The 20334-nt window shown below is 51.6% G+C and overlaps 1 protein-coding gene across 1 annotated transcript in view; it reads left to right on the forward strand.

The window, feature by feature from the left end:
• The window catches only part of uhrf2 (ubiquitin like with PHD and ring finger domains 2), a 51090-nt gene that overhangs the window by 12721 nt on the left and 18035 nt on the right, over nucleotides 1-20334 (forward strand). Inside the window, exons 2-5 of the mRNA XM_084460010.1 lie at nucleotides 746-1174; nucleotides 6092-6498; nucleotides 15844-16062; nucleotides 19410-19519. Coding sequence (XP_084316136.1) covers nucleotides 746-1174; nucleotides 6092-6498; nucleotides 15844-16062; nucleotides 19410-19519 — 1165 coding nt within the window. The remainder of the gene's footprint in view (nucleotides 1-745; nucleotides 1175-6091; nucleotides 6499-15843; nucleotides 16063-19409; nucleotides 19520-20334) is intronic.

Raw genomic sequence — 20334 nt, forward strand, 5'->3', positions numbered from 1 at the left:
GATCGACCGCAGGGGCCTCGGACCAGTCGCCCCAAGGTAGCAGAGCGTAGCGGTCGGGAGGGGGTGTAGGTGACCATGGCCTGGAGGTAGGAGGAAGCTGTTCCTTTAATTGCCCTGTAGGTTAGCACCAGAGTTTTAAACTGGATGCGAGCCGCTACAGGGAGCCAGTGTAGGGAACGGAGAAGGGAAGTTGTGTGGGAGAACTTGGGGTGGTTGAACACCAGGCGAGCAACAGCTTTCTGGACAAGTTCCAGAGGTTTAATGGCTGACGCCGGCGCCCCAGCGAGGAGGGAGTTGCAGTAGTCCAGGTGGGAGATGACCAGGGCCTGGATGAGTACCTGCGCCGTTTCATCAGTGAGGAAAGGGCGAATCCTCCTGATGTTGTAGAGCAGGAATCTGCAGGAGCGTGTAGCCTGACCAACGCCATACCTGAATGTGCGGAGAACAACAGTTGGTCATCCAGGGTCTCACCCAGATTCCTCACAGTCCGTGTTATCACCTTCGAAGTGTGAGGGTGACGGCGTTTGTCGAGGTAACACAAGTTAGCTAGTTGGGGATAATAATGTGAGGCAATATTGTTTTTTACACCGCTGTAAAAATGACGAAAATATGACGAAAAGTAATTCAAAAGTCATGGAATATGATCAGATTACGTTTTAGAGTTTGAGTAATCCTTTGGATTACATCACTCATTCTAACAGCATCAGTAATGTAACAGGATCAGTAATCTAACTCTGTGTTTCAGATGGAAGATGGCCAGACTCTGTTTGACTACAACGTGGGTCTCAACGACATCGTCCAGCTGCTGATTCGCTCCCACGCCGACGCCCCCGACAGCCCCGCCCCCAAGGACTGTGAGGTCATGGCCTGCAGCTCGGCTTCGCCCCCTCCCACCGCAGTCGCTGCGGCGACCCCCTCCCCAAAGGTTACCGCGGCAACGCACGCCGTCGCTGTTGTCAGCAACAGCAACGACAACAAAAACAACAGCACAGCCAAGGCGGACCCCGAGCCCACCACCACCACCACCACCAGTAAGACCAGCACCAGTAAGACCAGCACCAGTAAGACCAGCACCAGTAAGACCAGCACCAGTACCAACAACCCTGCACAGGACAACCAGCCATCGACCTCCAAGCGCTCCATGCTGAGGGACCCAGGCATCGGCTTATACCAGGTGAGACACTGGGACTAGATGAGACGCAGTAGAGACCAGGTGAGACACAGTAGAGACCATGTGAGACACAGGGACCAGGTGAGACACAGTAGAGACCAGGTGAGACAGGGACTAGGTGAGACGCAGTAGAGACCAGGTGAGACACTGGGACTAGATGAGACGCAGTAGAGACCAGGTGAGACACAGTAGAGACCAGGTGAGACGCAGTAGAGACCAGGTGAGAAACACTGGGACTAGGTGAGACACAGTAGAGACCAGGTGAGACACAGGGACCAGGTGAGACACAGTAGAGACCAGGTGAGACACAGTAGAGAGCAGGTGAGACACAGTAGAGACCAGGTGAGAAACACTGGGACTAGGTGAGACACAGTAGAGACCAGGTGAGACACAGGGAGCAGGTGAGACACAGTAGAGACCAGGTGAGACACAGGGACCAGGTGAGACACAGTAGAGAGCAGGTGAGACACAGTAGAGACCAGGTGAGACACAGGGACCAGGTGAGACACGGTAGAGACCAGGTGAGACACAGTAGAGACCAGGTGAGACACAGGGAGCAGGTGAGACACAGTAGAGACCAGGTGAGACACAGGGACCAGGTGAGACACAGTAGAGACCAGGTGAGACACGGTAGAGACCAGGTGAGACACAGGGACCAGGTGAGACACAGTAGAGACCAGGTGAGAAACACTGGGACTAGGTGAGACACAGTAGAGACCAGGTGAGACACAGGGACCAGGTGAGACACAGGGACCAGGTGAGACACAGTAGAGACCAGGTGAGACACAGTAGAGACCAGGTGAGACACAGTAGAGACCAGGTGAGACACGGTGGAGACCAGGTGAGACACAGCAGAGAGCAGGTGAGACACAGGGACCAGGTGAGACACAGTAGAGACCAGGTGAGACACATTAGAGACCAGGTGAGACACAGTAGAGACCAGGTGAGACACAGTAGAGACCAGGTGAGACACGGTAGAGACCAGGTGAGACACGGTAGACACCAGGTGAGACACAGGGACCAGGTGAGACACAGGGACCAGGTGAGACACAGTAGAGACCAGGTGAGACACAGTAGAGACCAGGTGAGACACAGGGACCAGGTGAGACACAGTAGAGACCAGGTGAGACACAGTAGAGACCAGGTGAGACACAGTAGAGACCAGGTGAGACACGGTAGAGACCAGGTGAGACACAGTAGAGACCAGGTGAGACACAGTAGAGACCAGGTGAGACACAGTAGAGACCAGGTGAGACACAGTAGAGACCAGGTGAGACACGGTAGAGACCAGGTGAGACACAGTAGAGACCAGGTGAGACATTCTAAAAACAAAAGGGAGCTATGTGTATAAAACTCTTTAACAACAGAAGAGTCCTCTGGGAAAAAAGGCTCTTTATAGAACCCCTTTCAGCTCCATAAGGTGCTATGTGGAACCCTAAAGCGTTCTTTCTGACCTAGAAAAGGTTCTATATGGGACCCTTTTTCTAGAGGGGGTTTCTATAGTTCCAAAGGGTTCTTTGCTTTTAACGTTACCAGGTGAGTGAGGGAGTGGAGGGGCCTGGTACTGACTGACCCTAGTTCTGATTGGAATCGTAGGGTTCTATATAGAACCTGTTTTCAGATGGTTCTTCTATGGTTCTATATACGGTAGCACCCTTTTTTAGAGTGTACTCCAGAACTACTGTGTAGGCTTCATATGTGCCCTAATTCACAACCGCTTCACAGTTCATGTCTTCAAGGACACTAGTTTTGATACACACTATGATGCCCACTATGATGCCCACTATGATGCCCACTATGATGCCCACTATGATGCCCACTATGATGCCCACTATGATGCCCACTATGATGCCCACTATGATACCCACTATGATGCCCACTATGATGCCCACTATGATACCCACTATGATGCCCACTATGATGCCCACTATGATGCCCACTATGATGCCCACTATGATGCCCACTATGATGCCCACTATGATACCCACTATGATGCCCACTATGGACATCAACTAAATACTGTACATCTGCTATCACTCCAGCCTAGCCCATCCAATCAACTGATCTGCTAGTCTTGATACCCGTTGGAGCAATCAGTAATTGCCCATTTAGTCCATTATATGCCCCCCCCCCCCCCAGAACATAGCAGACGTGTTTGGCAAGTCCCGTCTAATTGATCACTTGCACTGGGTTTGGCTATTGTCTGCTAGCTAGCTAGCGATTACTACTGGGTGGACAATAGAGCGCACTAATGTTGGGCAAAGCTGAGCAACGGAAATCTAATTCTAGGGGAAGCTGGCGCAAGGTCATAGTTCAGTGTTTGGATCAGGGCAGCCACACTCATTCAGGACAAAGCTGCAGCTCCTTGCAGCTGATAAGCAGACAAGATAATTCTATAGTTGGCAGTTGGAACGCCAGGGGCGGGGTTCTATTCGGAGCAGTATTCCTATTGGATGGCGGCTTGGATCTGTATTTTAAGCTTAAATTAATTAAAAATCCGTCCCCGTCACGGTCTGGACGCCCTGCAGATACCCGTGACAAATATGAACGCTGTCAGACCGACGTGTCCGAGGAAAGAGGACAGAGGGACGGGCAGACGGACCAACCGTCCGAGGGAAGCTCTGTTATAATAGAGCTGATCAGAACACGCAAGCATAGCGTCATATTCAGCTGCTGAGACGCCTCTGTTTCCTGCCCTGGCTCCACGGACCAGCTGCTAGGGGCAGAGGACTGCTGGGTTACTGTAGCAGGTCAGAGAGGGTGGGTTACTGTAGCAGGTCAGAGAGGGCTGGGTTACTGTAGCAGGTTAGAGAGGGCTGGGTTACTGTAGCAGGTTAGAGAGGGTGGGGTTACTGTAGCAGGTTAGAGAGGGCTGGGTTACTGTAGCAGGTCAGAGAGGGTGGGTTACTGTAGCAGGTCAGAGAGGGCTGGGTTACTGTAGCAGGTCCAGAGAGGGTGGGTTACTGTAGCAGGTCAGAGAGGGCTGGGTTACTGTAGCAGGTCCAGAGAGGGCTGGGTTACTGTAGCAGGTCCAGAGAGGGCTGGGTTACTGTAGCAGGTCCAGAGAGGGCTGGGTTACTGTAGCAGGTCCACAGAGGGCTGGGTTACTGTAGCAGGTCCAGAGAGAGTTGCCACGACGGCCTGTCTGACTGTCTGTCGACCCGGCGCTGACTGTCTGTGTTTCTCTCTGTCTGACTGTCCAACTGCCCTCTCTTGTTTTGTCTAGAAGGATGTCCGTTTGTCTGTCTTGGGAGGCGGCCTGTCTGTCCTTCAGACAGTCTGGCTAGCTGTCTTTGTCTTTTCCTCAGTTAAGCTGCGGTCGGTCTGTCTGTCTGTCTGTCTGTCTGTCTGTCTGTCTGTCTGTCTGTCTGTCTGCCTCTGTCTGTCTGGCTGTGTGTCTGTCTCACTCAGTAAGGCTGCCTGATTGTCTGGTTGGCTGTAGACCTGCCCCTCTTGTTGCTCCAGAAGGGTGTTGGTTTGTCTGTCTTGACCGTCTGTCTTGACCGTCTCATCCTCCATGTCCGTCATCGTCATGTTGCCCTCGGCTGAGCCTGTTCACTTTGCGCTGGTCAGAACCCACAGTAGGCGTGAACCTCCCATCTGACCGGCACAAGCAAGATGGCTGTGACCGGACATCACCGTCTTTACTGGTTCTCTCTTATTTTCTGTGGTGTCTCTGTGTATTTTTTTATAGTTACATGCACATCACCAGTAGAAGATCCCGATGTGGATGGTTGTGTGTTGGAGGGGCCAGTCAATCTGTGTACAGGGGCCAGTCAGTCAGTGTAGGGGCCAGTCAGTCAGTGTAGGGGCCAGTCAGTCAGTGTAGGGGCCAGTCAGTCAGTGTAGGGGCCAGTCAGTCAGTGTAGGGGCCAGTCAGTCAGTGTAGGGGCCAGTCAGTCAGTGTAGGGGCCAGTCAGTCAGTGTAGGGGCCAGTCAGTCAGTGTAGGGGCCAGTCAGTCAGTGTAGGGGGGCCCAGATTCACTTAATCACAAGGAATTTAATCCTCAGGCTTTCTGTGCGGATAACATTCCAACGTATGTAACACATGAAAAGCATTCCTCGTTAAACCCTGAAACTCAGAGCACAGAGCACACACACGCACGCATACAAACACTCGTGTGCGCAAACACACACGCACACGGGCTAGACTGACGTAGCACAATAAACATGATCTGTCCTGGGCACAGCCAAGCGGCAGGGGGGAGCTAGCGTCAAGGATGCCAAGCCCACGCGTGCCAAACGACACATTACACTCCGCCAGAGCAGTTGAGCAGCTAGCCGTTAGCACCACGGCGGCTCTCCTGGCTAGCTAACAGGGCTGTAACTGATATGTGCTGGATCCAGGACAAGACTCTTCCTGGGTGTGGCCGTGCCAGCAGCAGGCGGGAAGGACTGAGGAGATGGTTCGACTGAGGAAACGCAGGGACATTAGTCATGCATGGCTCTGTTGGAAGTTGGTGCAAAGACGGGGTTTAACACCTGTTAGAAGACAGCGGTTCAAACGCCGACACACCGCCATTAACATGACATGACGTATTCTGTCACCACGAAAGACTTGATTTCCTCACATTCCTCCTGGTGTTGGTTCATTTCAGAGGGTTACTGTTCCAGCAACACATAACGGAGAGTTAACAGACCCGCCCTGTCAGCGTGATGATGTCACTGACGGCTCCGGAATGTTTTGTCGGTTGATGTTTGTCAGCGAACGAACGGCGGAACGTTCGAACGCATTCTGAAGTTCCGTCACTGACGGGGTTCTAATGGCTGCTGTTGTTCTTTAGCCAATCCCCTTTCTGGTAGCCCATAGACGGATAAGGCTGCTTTCTGTATGGTGTTTTCATTTAAAGGGACAGTGCGCTCAAAAATGTCTGGAACTCGTTAGTCACCGATGTTGTTTTTGTTTCTCTTGTGTTCCAGCTGAACGAGCTGGTGGACTGCCAGGACGTCAGCATCGGAGCGTGGTTCGAGGCCAGCATCGAGAACGTGACCCGTGCCCCGAAACCGCCCAAGGTCGGCCGGCCCAGCAAAAGGACTAACGGCAAGCTGGAGGCCGAGCAGGGCCAGGCTGGCCAGAACCAGGGCCAGGCAGGCCAGAACCAGGGCCAGCCCAACCAGGACAGTAATGGGAATAGTGTGTTGAACTCTGATAGTGGGGCCTCCACATCTAAAACAGACTGTACATCTGCAGCAGCCCCGGCCTCGACCCCATCCTCCTCAACCCCGGCCCCAGCTCCAGCCTCGGCCCCGGCCTCAGCCCCGGCCCCGGCTGCAAGCCCAGCTAAAGAGCGAGAGGAGGACGTCATCTATCACATCAAATATGAAGAGTAAGTGTGTGGCTGAGCAGCGCTGCTAGCTGGATCTCCATGGTGGACGGCCATCAGTAGCCTAGTCAGTCTATTCACTCAACACTCAGGGCTCCAGTCTCACGTAGCAGCAGCCATCTGCAAGTCATTAACGCAGCTTTTTCGGGGGGGGGGGGGGGGGTTTGTGCACACCCAATTAAGCAGAAATTGTCCCACAATGCTTCACTTCAGAGGTGTGTGTGCGCGCATGTGTGTGTCTGTGTGCGTCTGTGTGTGTGTGTGCTAAATATGTCTGTTTGTTGAAACCACAGTCCTGTTTTTCCCTCTCACAGCTCCGGGCAGATGGCTTAGCCGGCAGAGTGGTCTAGCTGCGATTTGAAGTCATCTCACTCTTTTTCCAATTTTTTTTTTGTTCCGCTGCAAATTCATTCAGAATCGCCCGTTTCCACAGCAACCGCGGAGTTCTGTCTCTGGAGCGCTACGTGGTTCCTTCTCCTCCGCTCGCTCGCTCGCTCGCTCGTCTCTTTAATTGCCGTCGCCTCAAGAAAAAAGAAGGGGGAGGGTGGTTGGGGACGCGCCGCCGTCACCGGGGCGCTAGCGTTTGGGGCTGAGGTCCAGAAATGGAAACAGTAGATGATGTGCAGCCGTCCGCCATGTTCTGGACCTGACAGGAATCACAAACAACACACAGGGCTCACTGTTTAATACTGCATATTAGTCTAACAGGGTTGACTGTTCAACACGGCATATTAGTCTAACAGGGTTGACTGTTTAATACTGCATATTAGTCTAACAGGGTTGACTGTTTAATACTGCATATTAGTGTTGCAGGTTTCACTGTTCAACACTGCATATTAGTCTAACAGGGTTGACTGTTTAACACTAAGTATTAGTCTAACAGGGTTGACTGTTTAACACTAAGTATTAGTCTAACAGGGTTGACTGTTTAACACTAAGTATTAGGCCGCATTTACACTGCCTGATTGAAGTGACCCAATTCCGTTTTTTTGCTCATATGTGACCACGTATCCGATATGTATTACGCACGTGTCAGCAGGAACAAATCACATAGAATCGGATATTCTCAGATCCGTTTCAGGCCTCAATCATATGTGGAAATAAATCAGATATGAATCAGACATCGGCTAATGTGACTGTCGTCTAAGCGGACAGAACGGATATTCCCTGTCATTGCGATTCGCACGTCATTGAAACCTGACGTGTTCTGAGTTAGCAATGAAAAGGGGCTTGCTTATTAATCTACTTTTGTCAAATCTATCCGTTGGAAAACATATTTTTGTATCCAGGCATCTTAGTTTTAACAGTATAATTGTGACTGAACATGTTGTGTTTGCTAGTAGGTGGTATTCATTCAGTTCCCAACAGCGCGATGGGCAGCCAGGTGAAATATCTCCAGGGGACCTGGTCCCAGGCGAGTTGAACAGCTGTCCACCCAGAGACGAGATCGCTCGTTGCGGCATGAAGTTCGCGGCTAACCCGCCGACCTCGGGGGGCTCACAGGCCAGTGCGGAGATGTATTACCAGAAGGCTAATTATAGTGGAATTGCTGAATGACAGTTTATCATTTCATCTTCATGCCTACACAACATCAACTCATTTCCATGTATGTGAATAAAGTTAATTCCAGTTATTTACAAAATATCACGTCTCTGTCCAGCAAAGAGCCGGCTGGTTGTTACCAAGGTAACCAAGGTAATGAAACCCTCGTGTACGCATGTGGGTTGTTTCAAATGTTAAACAAGTATGTACGTGTAAGCACAGGTATCTGATATGGGTCCCTTTAAAAAGTACATGTAAGCAGGCGGTCAAAAAAATTGGATATGAGCAAAAAATCAGATCTAGGCATCAAGACCTGCAGGTAAATGCGGCCTTAGTCTAACAGGGTTGACTGTTTAACACTGCATATTAGTCTAACAGGGTTGACTGTTTAACACTGCATATTAGTCTAACAGGGTTGACTGTTTAACACTGCATATTAGTCTAACAGGGTTGACTGTTTAACGCTGCATATTAGTCTAACAGGGTTGACTGTTCAACACTGCATATTAGTCCAACAGGGTTGACTGTTCAACACTGCATATTATTCTAACAGGGTTGACTGTTTAATGCTGCATATTAGTCTAACAGGGTTGACTGTTTAACACTGCATATTAGTCTAACAGGGTTGACTGTTTAACACTGCATATTAGTCTAACAGGGTTGACTGTTTAACACTGCATATTAGTCTAACAGGGTTGACTGTTCAACACTGCATATTAGTCCAACAGGGTTGACTGTTCAACACTGCATATTATTCTAACAGGGTTGACTGTTTAATGCTGCATATTAGTCTAACAGGGTTGACTGTTCAACACTGCATATTAGTCCAACAGGGTTGACTGTTTAACACTGCATATTAGTCTAACAGGGTTGACTGTTTAACGCTGCATATTAGTCTAACAGGGTTGACTGTTTAACGCTGCATATTAGTCTAACAGAGTTGACTACACTGCATATTAGTCTGACAGGGTTGACTGTCTAACACTGCATATTAGTCTAACAGGGTTGACTGTTTAACACTGCATATTAGTCTAACAGGGTTGACTGTTTAACACTGCATATTAGTCTAACAGGGTTGACTGTTTAATACTAAGTATTAGTCTCACAGGGTTGACTGTTTAACACTGCATATTAGTCTAACAGGGTTGACTGTTTAACACTGCATATTAGTCTAACAGGGTTGACTGTTCAACACTGCATATTAGTCCAACAGGGTTGACTGTTCAACACTGCATATTATTCTAACAGGGTTGACTGTTTAATGCTGCATATTAGTCTAACAGGGTTGACTGTTTAACACTGCATATTAGTCTAACAGGGTTGACTGTTTAACACTGCATATTAGTCTAACAGGGTTGACTGTTTAACACTGCATATTAGTCTAACAGGGTTGACTGTTCAACACTGCATATTAGTCCAACAGGGTTGACTGTTCAACACTGCATATTATTCTAACAGGGTTGACTGTTTAATGCTGCATATTAGTCTAACAGGGTTGACTGTTCAACACTGCATATTAGTCCAACAGGGTTGACTGTTTAACACTGCATATTAGTCTAACAGGGTTGACTGTTTAACGCTGCATATTAGTCTAACAGGGTTGACTGTTTAACGCTGCATATTAGTCTAACAGAGTTGACTACACTGCATATTAGTCTGACAGGGTTGACTGTCTAACACTGCATATTAGTCTAACAGGGTTGACTGTTTAACACTGCATATTAGTCTAACAGGGTTGACTGTTTAACACTGCATATTAGTCTAACAGGGTTGACTGTTTAATACTAAGTATTAGTCTCACAGGGTTGACTGTTTAACACTGCATATTAGTCTAACAGGGTTGACTGTTTAACGCTGCATATTAGTCTAACAGGTGTCACCGTTTAACACTGCATATTAGTCTAACAGGGTTGACTGTTTAACGCTGCATATTAGTCTAACAGGGTTGACTACACTGCATATTAGTCTAACAGGGTTGACTGTCTAACACTGCATATTAGTCTAACAGGGTTGACTGTTTAACACTGCATATTAGTCTAACAGGGTTGACTGTTTAATACTAAGTATTAGTCTCACAGGGTTGACTGTTTAACACTGCATATTAGTCTAACAGGGTTGACTGTTTAATGCTGCATATTAGTCTAACAGGGTTGACTGTTTAACGCTGCATATTAGTCTAACAGGTGTCACCGTTTAACACTACGTATTTTTCTAACAGGGTTGACTGTTTAACACTGCATATTAGTCTAACAGGGTTGACTGTTTAACGCTGCATATTAGTCTAACAGTGTTCACTGCGTCGTTCGTTAATATCGCTTGCCCATGCTGGGTTCGATCTCAGGACTTCTGACATACGAACCAGTGAGCACCTCTCATAAACACCTCTTTAACCAGCTATGCCACCGGAAATCTATCCATTCAATGCTCAACCCCCCCCCACCCCAAACTCACTCCACACACTGTCATGGAATTTAACACACAGTCTCAAGACAACACCACAGTGACCCCAGCTGGTCGAGCTGAGCACAACTGGGTATCGTTCAATGGCACCACGGTCACATGTTTCACTGTACGTGGCTGCTATTTCACACTCGCCCTTGATCAATCCCAATACCGATCCATGGTAATAATGAATCAATCTTTCTAAGAAAATTGCATATGTTTGAAAACTTAAACAAGTGAACACAATTTTACAATCGAAAAATGCTTATGAGACCATGATTTTACTTATATGGGGCAAAAGTGGTTTCCATCGATATCTCTGTCAAATATGCTGCGATCGCGCCCTAAATTTGAACAGAGCTCGCACACGGTAATATGTGCAGGCATGTATAACCACGTGATTGCAGGTCCAGTCATTCTGGAGAAAATGTGAACGCGACTTTCGTCCCGCGCGACTTTTGACCCGGCTCTCCCCTACCTTAGATTTTAGGCCAATAATCTCACGACATTCACCCGTCAATCAACGCTATCCTTCTATCGAATCTGTCTAAAGTTCTTAAAACCCGCCCACTTGTCAATGTTCCAATCAAATTCCTCTAAACATATGTCCCACCCTCATAGCTTGTTTGCGTTGGAAATACGTCAAACTATGATATGTTAGATGATCTCAAACGTCCGTTTCTGAACTTTAAGCAGAACGCGGACAGCAGTGAGGTTGCGCTATCGATGGAAAAACAACTGTTTGAGCCTCCTGCAGCAAACATGAAGAGCAACGAAGATAGCAACAGGAGAGATGGTTTTGTTTACTACAGAGAAGATATGCCTGTAGCTTCAGCAGCAACACCTCAGCTAACTGACAAAGAGGCAGCACAAAGTGCAATATGGAAATATTTCAGCTTCAAAGCTGACAAAAAAATGCCCGTCCCAAAACACAGCAGCACCGCTGTGCAAGTGCTGATTCAAAGACCGTCTCGCGAAAGGTGTTCAACAGAGACGTTACGTTCACTCCCCTGTCATGTTCACTCCCCTGTTATGATCACCTGTCATGTTCACTCCCCTGTTATGATCACTCCCCTGTCATGATCACTCCCCTGTCATGTTCACTCCCCTGTTATGATCACTCCCCTGTCATGTTCACTCCCCTGTTATGATCACCTGTCATGTTCACTCCCCTGTTATGATCACTCCCCTGTCATGATCACTCCCCTGTTATGATCACCTGTCATGTTCACTCCCCTGTTATGATCACTCCCCTGTCATGATCACTCCCCTGTTATGATCACTCCCCTGTTCTGTTCTCTCCCCTGTTCTGTTCTCTCCCCTGTTCACTCCCCTGTTATGATCACTCCTCCCCTGTTATGATCACTCCCCTGTCATGTTCACTCCCCTGTTATGATCACTCCTCCCCTGTTATGATCACTCCCCTGTCATGTTCACTCCCCTGTCATGTTCACTCCCCTGTTATGATCACTCCCCTGTCATGTTCACTCCCCTGTCATGTTCACTCCCCTGTTATGATCACTCCCCTGTTATGATCACTCCCCTGTCATGTTCACTCCCCTGTTCACTCCCCTGTCACGTTCACTCCCGTTACGTTCACTCCCCTGTTATGATCACTCCTCCCCTGTTATGATCACTCCCCTGTCATGTTCACTCCCCTGTTATGATCACTCCCCTGTTATGATCACTCCCCTGTCATGTTCACTCCCCTGTTATGATCACTCCCCTGTTATGATCACTCCCCTGTCATGTTCACTCCCCTGTTATGATCACTCCCCTGTTATGTTCACTCCCCTGTTATGTTCACTCCCCTGTTATGTTCACTCCCCTGTCATGTTCACTCCCCTGTTATGATCACTCCCCCTGTTATGATCACTCCCCTGTTATGATCACTCCCCTGTTATGATCACTCCCCTGTTATGATCACTCCTCTGTTCTGTCCATGAAAGAAATGCAGTGATGGAAAAGCCTCTCTGGACATGCAGTTGTAGAACCCTGGCTTGTTCCTCTCTCTTTAAGCAGTATTGTTTGGAGAACCGCAGCACTTGCCTTGGTACCAATTACACGTTGACCAATAGTGGAGTTTGTTCTTTTTTGGGGGATTTTTATTTTCCCCTCCCGATATAATTACATTACATTACATGTACGATATAATAACAATAGTTTGGAGCAGGAAAAAGCTGATAGCCGATGAATCTGCTGATGGCCCAAAAAAGGAGAACATTGCCACTGTCCAGTAAGTTAAATGACCAAATAAATATATATGGATCATCAAACTCAATGTAGGCTAGACTAAAAAGCAAAGAGTAATGAAAAGTCAGAGGGACCAGGCCTACCTGTCATGTTCCTGGCCTCTCCTACCTGCACACACCTGCCCTCTGTCACCCTGGCCTCTCCTACCTGCACACACCTGCCCTCTGTCACCCTGGCCTCTCCTACCTGCACACACCTGCCCTCTGTCACCCTGGCCTCTCACCTGCACACACCTGCCCTCTGGCCTCTCCTACCTGCACACATCTGCCCTCTGCACACACCTGCCCTCTGGCCTCTCCTACCTGCACACACCTGCCCTCTGTCACCCTGGCCTCTCACCTGCACACACCTGCCCTCTGGCCTCTCCTAACTGCACACATCTGCCCTCTGTCACCCTGGCCTCTGGCCTCTCCTACCTGCACACACCTGCCCTCTGTCACCTGGTAGAAGAAGAAGAAGAATTTGATTTGTGTGGTCGTGGCGTAACGGCAAAATATACACATAAAATACATAAATAGAACAAAACATTCACAATACATTAACAGCAACACATGTACAGGGCTGCCCCCCCCGTACAGTATCGCACAGAACTCACAATATGTAATGTACACACATACAAAATAAGTGTCTCATAGATCTATCCATTCAGGAGCTTAATTGAAAGAGGTACAAAGGATAATTTATACCCATTTAGTCTAGATTGTGCCTGTATCTTCTGCCTGGGGACATCAGCTCAAATTCCTTGTGGAGGACATGGTTGGGGTTGATGCCCCGCCTCCTCGCTGTCTCATCAGGTGTCTCCTGAAGGGGGGGCGGGGCCGGGGGCGTCATGCCTGTTAGGGGCGGGGCGTCATGCCTGTTCATTTAGCCTCCCTTTTTACCAAGTTAAGCAGTTGTGATTTGAGCCTGACAGACAGGTTGTCATACCATGTTGTGATGCCATAGCGAATGATTGATTCAATGGCTGCTCTATAAAACAACATCATGGCCTTCTTGTCCAGACCGTGAACCCTGTGTCTTCGTAGAAAGTTAAACACGTGAACATACATAGTCTACGTGGTGCGCCCACTGTATTTGGTGGTCAAAGTGGTCTCCTAAGTACTTGTATGTTGTTACCTGCTCAACAGTCTCCCTGCTGACCAGTACTGGACTATGATCCCCAATGGACCTGGGGTCAAAAAAAATTTATTTGGTCTTTTTAACATTTAGAACAAGGTTATGTTTCTTGCACCACTGGGCAACCGTGTCTATCTCTGATTTGTATGTGGTGATGTCTGAGTCTTTTGTCAATAAACAATATAGCTGTGTCGTCTGAAAATTTAATAATATAGTTCTTTAAATTGTATGTTCTAAAGTCGTTAGTATATAGTGTGAGAAGGAGGGGGGCGCGTACGCAGCCCTGGGGAGCGCCAGTACTGATGACCTGGATGTCAGAGAGAGTTCAGTTAACCTTTACTTGCCGTTCTCTTTCTGTCAGGAATACATGTCGAACAGTGCATAACACATTTCCTTCACTATGCATTTCCTCTAAGAATGATTGGTGAGGAGAATCTCTCAGGATGTCTTCGTCACACCCAGAGTAGGCTGTATCGCTATATCCAGGACATTTTATTAAAATCCCCCTTTTCTTTATTTTTGTCTTAAATCAAGTTCAGATGAAGTAGCCTGCTCCTTTCCGTCAGTTGCTTTCACCCCCCAATTACCTGTATAGTTTTGGGGGGAAGTCAGAGTCAAAACTGGAGCATAGAGATCCTGGACTGGTTTCTAACGGCACTAATGAGACTCCAAACATGGAGGCCGTGATGCAAAAATGGAAAGCAAGAAGAAATACAAGACATCCATTCTGATTGTGCTGCAATGCAGGAGGAGGACAGGAGGTGTTCATTATGTTGTTTGGGACCAGGGCCCATTTGTCTTGCATTTGATTTAATTTTGGCAACAATTCCTGTTGTTGGTGTGAATATGGATATTTGGCAGAAGCGTTTACTTAAATGTGTAGAACACATGCACTCAGAACATGTGGAACACAGCTTTAAAGGAGTAGTAAAGGGAAAAATCATGTTTAGCCCTGTTTTAAGGTTACTTGTGATCATATACAATGGTGCAGATCAAAACGTTGACAAAACTAGCACTTTTGAGAAAGTTGATTATTGCTCTACCACCGTTTAGGTCATACAATGGATGTGGATGGGCACCGTGAAAAATCTTTCAAAAACATGTTAAACTCTCAATTTCAAAGACAAGAAGCTCACCGAGGGGGTAATTGGTGTCCGTTGGTGTTCTGACATCAGATTCGCCGCAAAGTATGAATCCTGTAGGGTTTTATTGATCATTTTATGAAATCCATTGACTTGTATTGAAGCAACCGTTGTAGATGTGTAGATCAATCCGCAGAGGGGGTTCAGAAAGCGGAACTACTTACGGTAGCTATTGTTATTGTTTATGTTGCTAGGCTACCTAGTTTGCGGAAGTTTACACACGTATGTGCTGCGACTAAATAGTTCTATGATAAATATTTAGAAAAAGCCTTTCCAGATGAACTATAATCTTACTTTCTGGCGAATTATATGTCAGAACGCCAACTAACACCTCGGTGAGTTTCTTGTCTTTGAAATTGAGAGTTTAACATGTTTTTGAATGATTTTTCACGGTGCCCACCCACATCCATTGTATGAACAAAACGGTGGTAGAGCAATTATCAGACTTTCTCAAAAGTGCCAGTTTTGTCAACGTTTTGATCTGAACCATTGTATATGATCATAAGTAACCTTAAAACAGGGCTTAACATGATTTTTCCCTTTACTACTCCTTTAAATATTTTTGGGATGATTATGATGAAGATGCAGACACTGCACGAGCACACACGCACATGTCACAACGGGACACGCATTGTATAACATTATTTTGTGTTTTGCACTGTTCATTAGCACTGTCTAGTCCTGCACCCTGTCTAATGTCTCCATCAGTGTTATGCACCAACTGACCAGAACTAATTCCTAGTACGTGTAAAAACTACAATGGCAAATACATTTGATTGTGATTCCGAAGCTGTTGCTGCTCATGATGAAGGTGATATTGGAGGTGATGATGATGGTGTTTGCTCGCCCCCAGCTACCCAGAGAACGGCGTGGTGGAGATGCGCCCGGCGTACGTGCGTCCGCGGGCGCGCACCCTCCTGACGTGGGACCAGCTGGCGGTGGGCCGGGTCGTCATGGTGAACTACAACATGGAGATGCCCGAGGAGAGGGGCTTCTGGTTCGACGGCGAGATCACGGCGCTCAACGAGATCTCCCGCACCAACAAGGAGCTCCGCGTCAAGATCCTGCTGGGGTGAGACAGGGGAGGGGGGAGGAGGGGGAGAGATGGGGGGTCAGGGAGGGGGAGAGATGGGGGGTCAGGGAGGGGGAGGAGGAGGAGAGATGGAGGACTGGGTCAGGGAGGGGGAGGAGGAGGAGAGATGGAGGACTGGGTCAGGGAGGGGGGAGGAGGGGGAGAGATGGAGGACTGGGTCAGGGAGGGGGGAGGAGGAGGAGAGATGGAGGACTGGGTCAGGGAGGGGGAGGAGGAGGAGAGATGGAGGACTGGGTCAGGGAGGGGGGAGGAGGAGGAGAGATGGAGGACTGGGTCAGGGAGGGGGAGGAGGAGGAGAGATGGAGGACTGGGTCAGGGAGGGGGGAGGAGGGGGAGAGATGGGGGGTCAGGGAGGGGGGAGGAGGAGAGATGGGGGGTCGGGGAGGGGGAGGAGGAGGAGAGATGGAGGACTGGGTCAGGGAGGGGGGAGGAGGGGGAGAGATGGGGGGTCAGGGAGGGGGGAGGAGGAGGAGGGGGAGAGATGGAGGACTGGGTCAGGGAGGGGGGAGGAGGAGGAGAGATGGGGGGTCAGGGAGGGGGGAGGAGGGGGAGAGATGGGGGGTCAGGGAGGGGGGAGGAGGAGGAGGGGGAGAGATGGGGGGTCAGGGAGGGGGGAGGAGGGGGAGAGATGAGGGGTCAGGGAGGGGGGAGGAGGGGGAGAGATGGGGGGTCAGGGAGGGGGGAGGAGGAGGAGGGGGAGAGATGGAGGACTGGGTCAGGGAGGGGGGAGGAGGAGGAGAGATGGGGGGTCAGGGAGGGGGGGAGGAGGGGGAGAGATGGGGGGTCAGGGAGGGGGGGAGGAGGAGGAGGGGGAGAGATGGAGGACTGGGTCAGGGAGGGGGGAGGAGGAGGAGAGATGGAGGACTGGGTCAGGGAGGGGGGAGGAGGGGGAGAGATGAGGGACTGGGTCAGGGAGGGGGGAGGAGGGGGAGAGATGGAGCGCTGGGTCAGGGAGGGGGGAGGAGGGGGAGAGATGAGGGGTCAGGGAGGGGGGAGGAGGGGGAGAGATGAGGGGTCAGGGAGGGGGGAGGAGGGGGAGAGATGAGGGACTGGGTCAGGGAGGGGGGAGGAGGGGGAGGGGGAGAGATGGGGGGTCAGGGAGGGGGGAGGAGGGGGAGAGATGGGGGGTCAGGGAGGGGGGAGGAGGGGGAGAGATGGAGGACTGGGAGGGGGGAGGAGGGGGAGAGATGGGGGGTCAGGGAGGGGGGAGGAGGGGGAGAGATGGAGGACTGGGAGGGGGGAGGAGGAGGAGAGATGGGGGACAGGGAGGGGGGAGGAGGGGGAGAGATGGAGGACAGGGAGGGGGGAGGAGGAGGAGAGATGGGGGGTCAGGGAGGGGGGAGGAGGGGGAGAGATGGAGGACTGGGTCAGGGAGGGGGGAGGAGGAGGAGAGATGGGGGGTCAGGGAGGGGGGAGGAGGGGGAGAGATGGAGGACTGGGTCAGGGAGGGGGGAGGAGGAGGAGAGATGGGGGGTCAGGGAGGGGGGAGGAGGGGGAGAGATGGAGGACTGGGTCAGGGAGGGGGGAGGAGGAGGAGAGATGGGGGGTCGGGGAGGGGGGAGGAGGGGGAGAGATGGAGGACTGGGTCAGGGAGGGGGGAGGAGGGGGAGAGATGGAGGACAGGGAGGGGGGAGGAGGGGGAGAGATGGGGGACTGGGTCAGGGAGGGGGGAGGAGGGGGAGAGATGGGGGGTCAGGGAGGGGGGAGGAGGGGGAGAGATGGAGGACAGGGAGGGGGGAGGAGGGGGAGAGATGAGGGACTGGGTCAGGGAGGGGGGAGGAGGAGGAGAGATGGGGGGTCAGGGAGGGGGGAGGAGGGGGAGAGATGGAGGACTGGGTCAGGGAGGGGGGAGGAGGGGGAGAGATGGAGGACAGGGAGGGGGGAGGAGGGGGAGAGATGGGGGACTGGGTCAGGGAGGGGGGAGGAGGGGGAGAGATGGGGGGTCAGGGAGGGGGGAGGAGGGGGAGAGATGGAGGACAGGGAGGGGGGAGGAGGGGGAGAGATGGGGGACTGGGTCAGGGAGGGGGGAGGAGGGGGAGAGATGGGGGGTCAGGGAGGGGGGAGGAGGAGGAGAGATGAGGGACTGGGTCAGGGAGGGGGGAGGAGGGGGAGAGATGGGGGGTCAGGGAGGGGGGAGGAGGAGGAGAGATGGGGGGTCAGGGAGGGGGGAGGAGGGGGAGAGATGGGGGGTCAGGGAGGGGGGAGGAGGGGGAGAGATGGAGGACTGGGTCAGGGAGGGGGGAGGAGGGGGAGAGATGGGGGGTCAGGGAGGGGGGAGGAGGAGGAGAGATGGGGGGTCAGGGAGGGGGGAGGAGGGGGAGAGATGGGGGGTCAGGGAGGGGGGAGGAGGAGGAGAGATGAGGGACTGGGTCAGGGAGGGGGGAGGAGGGGGAGAGATGAGGGACTGGGTCAGGGAGGGGGGAGGAGGGGGAGAGATGGGGGGGTCAGGGAGGGGGGAGGAGGAGGAGAGATGAGGGACTGGGTCAGGGAGGGGGGAGGAGGGGGAGAGATGAGGGACTGGGTCAGGGAGGGGGGAGGAGGGGGAGAGATGGGGGGTCAGGGAGGGGGGAGGAGGAGGAGAGATGGGGGGTCAGGGAGGGGGGAGGAGGGGGAGAGATGGGGGGTCAGGGAGGGGGGAGGAGGAGGAGAGATGAGGGACTGGGTCAGGGAGGGGGGAGGAGGGGGAGAGATGAGGGACTGGGTCAGGGAGGGGGGAGGAGGGGGAGAGATGAGGGACTGGGTCAGGGAGGGGGAGGGGGAGAGATGGGGGGTCAGGGAGGGGGGAGGAGGGGGAGAGATGGGGGGTCAGGGAGGGGGGAGGAGGGGGAGAGATGGGGGACTGGGTCAGGGGGAGGAGGGGGAGAGATGAGGGACTGGGTCAGGGAGGGGGGAGGAGGGGGAGAGATGGAGGACTGGGTCAGGGAGGGGGGAGGAGGGGGAGAGATGGAGGACTGGGTCAGGGAGGGGGGAGGAGGGGGAGAGATGAGGGACTGGGTCAGGGAGGGGGGAGGAGGGGGAGAGATGAGGGACTGGGTCAGGGAGGGGGGAGGAGGGGGAGAGATGGATCACTGGGTCAGGGGGAGGAGGGGGAGAGATGAGGGACTGGGTCAGGGGGAGGAGGGGGAGAGATGAGGGACTGGGTCAGGAGGGGGAGGGGGAGAGATGAGGGACTGGGTCAGGGAGGGGGGAGGAGGGGGAGAGATGAGGGACTTCAGACAGGGAGGGGGGCAGGTGGCAAGGTTGTGCAGAGGTGTTGATGAGGTGACTGGCATTTCCTGCTGCATGAAATGAAAGAGAACGCCCCCCTCCCCGCCCCCCCCCTCCAGAGGACCAGGTGATGTCATCGGGGACTGTAAGGTGGTGTTCCTGGACGAGGTCTACCAGGTGGAGAAACCCGGAGCCCCGCCCCTCTGCGCCGCTGACGGACAGTTCAAACGTACGCCTCCGTCCAATCACATCCCACACTACAGCACCTCCGTCCAATCACATCCCACGCTACAGCTCGACCCACTCAATCAGGGCCTTGGGCCAACCCACTCATGCCAGGCTGGCCTGTCACAGCTGTCACAGCGAACACTGTTGGAACTTAATACTGTTTTTTGTGCTGGAAAAATGTGACACTTCTTGACTCTGGATTGTTGCCCTTGATCATGTGTGTGTGTGTGTGTGTGTGTGTGTGTGTGTGTGTGTAACGTGTGTGTGTAACTGTGTGTGTGTAACGTGCGTGTGTGTGTGTTCGGTGTAACGCTGTGTGTGTGTGTGTGGTGTAATGCTGTGTGTGTGTGTGCGTTTGTAATGCTGTGTGTTTGCGTGTGTAATGCTGTGTGTGTGTGTGTGTGTGTGTGTGTAATACTGTGTGTGTGTGGTGTAACGCTGTGTGTGTGTGTGGTGTAATGCTGTGTGTGTGTGTGGTGTAACACTGTGTGTGTGTGTGTGTAATGCTGTGTGTGTGTGTGGTGTAATGCTGTGTGTGTGTGTGTAATGCTGTGTGTGTGTGTGGTGTAATGCTGTGTGTGTGTGTGTAACGCTGTGTGTGTGTGTGGTGTAATGCTGTGTGTGTGTGTGTGTGGTGTAATGCTGTGTGTGTGTGTGTAACGCTGTGTGTGTGTGTGGTGTAATGCTGTGTGTGTGTGGTGTAATGCTGTGTGTGTGTGTGTGTGTAATGCTGTGTGTGTGTGCGTGTGTAACGCTGTGTGTGTGTGTGTGTGTGTGTGTGTAATGCTGTGTGTGTGTGTGTGTGTGTGTGTGTGT

This window comes from Borostomias antarcticus (genome assembly GCF_949987555.1).
Source record: "Borostomias antarcticus genome assembly, chromosome: 30".
Lineage (NCBI taxonomy): Eukaryota > Metazoa > Chordata > Actinopteri > Stomiiformes > Stomiidae > Borostomias > Borostomias antarcticus.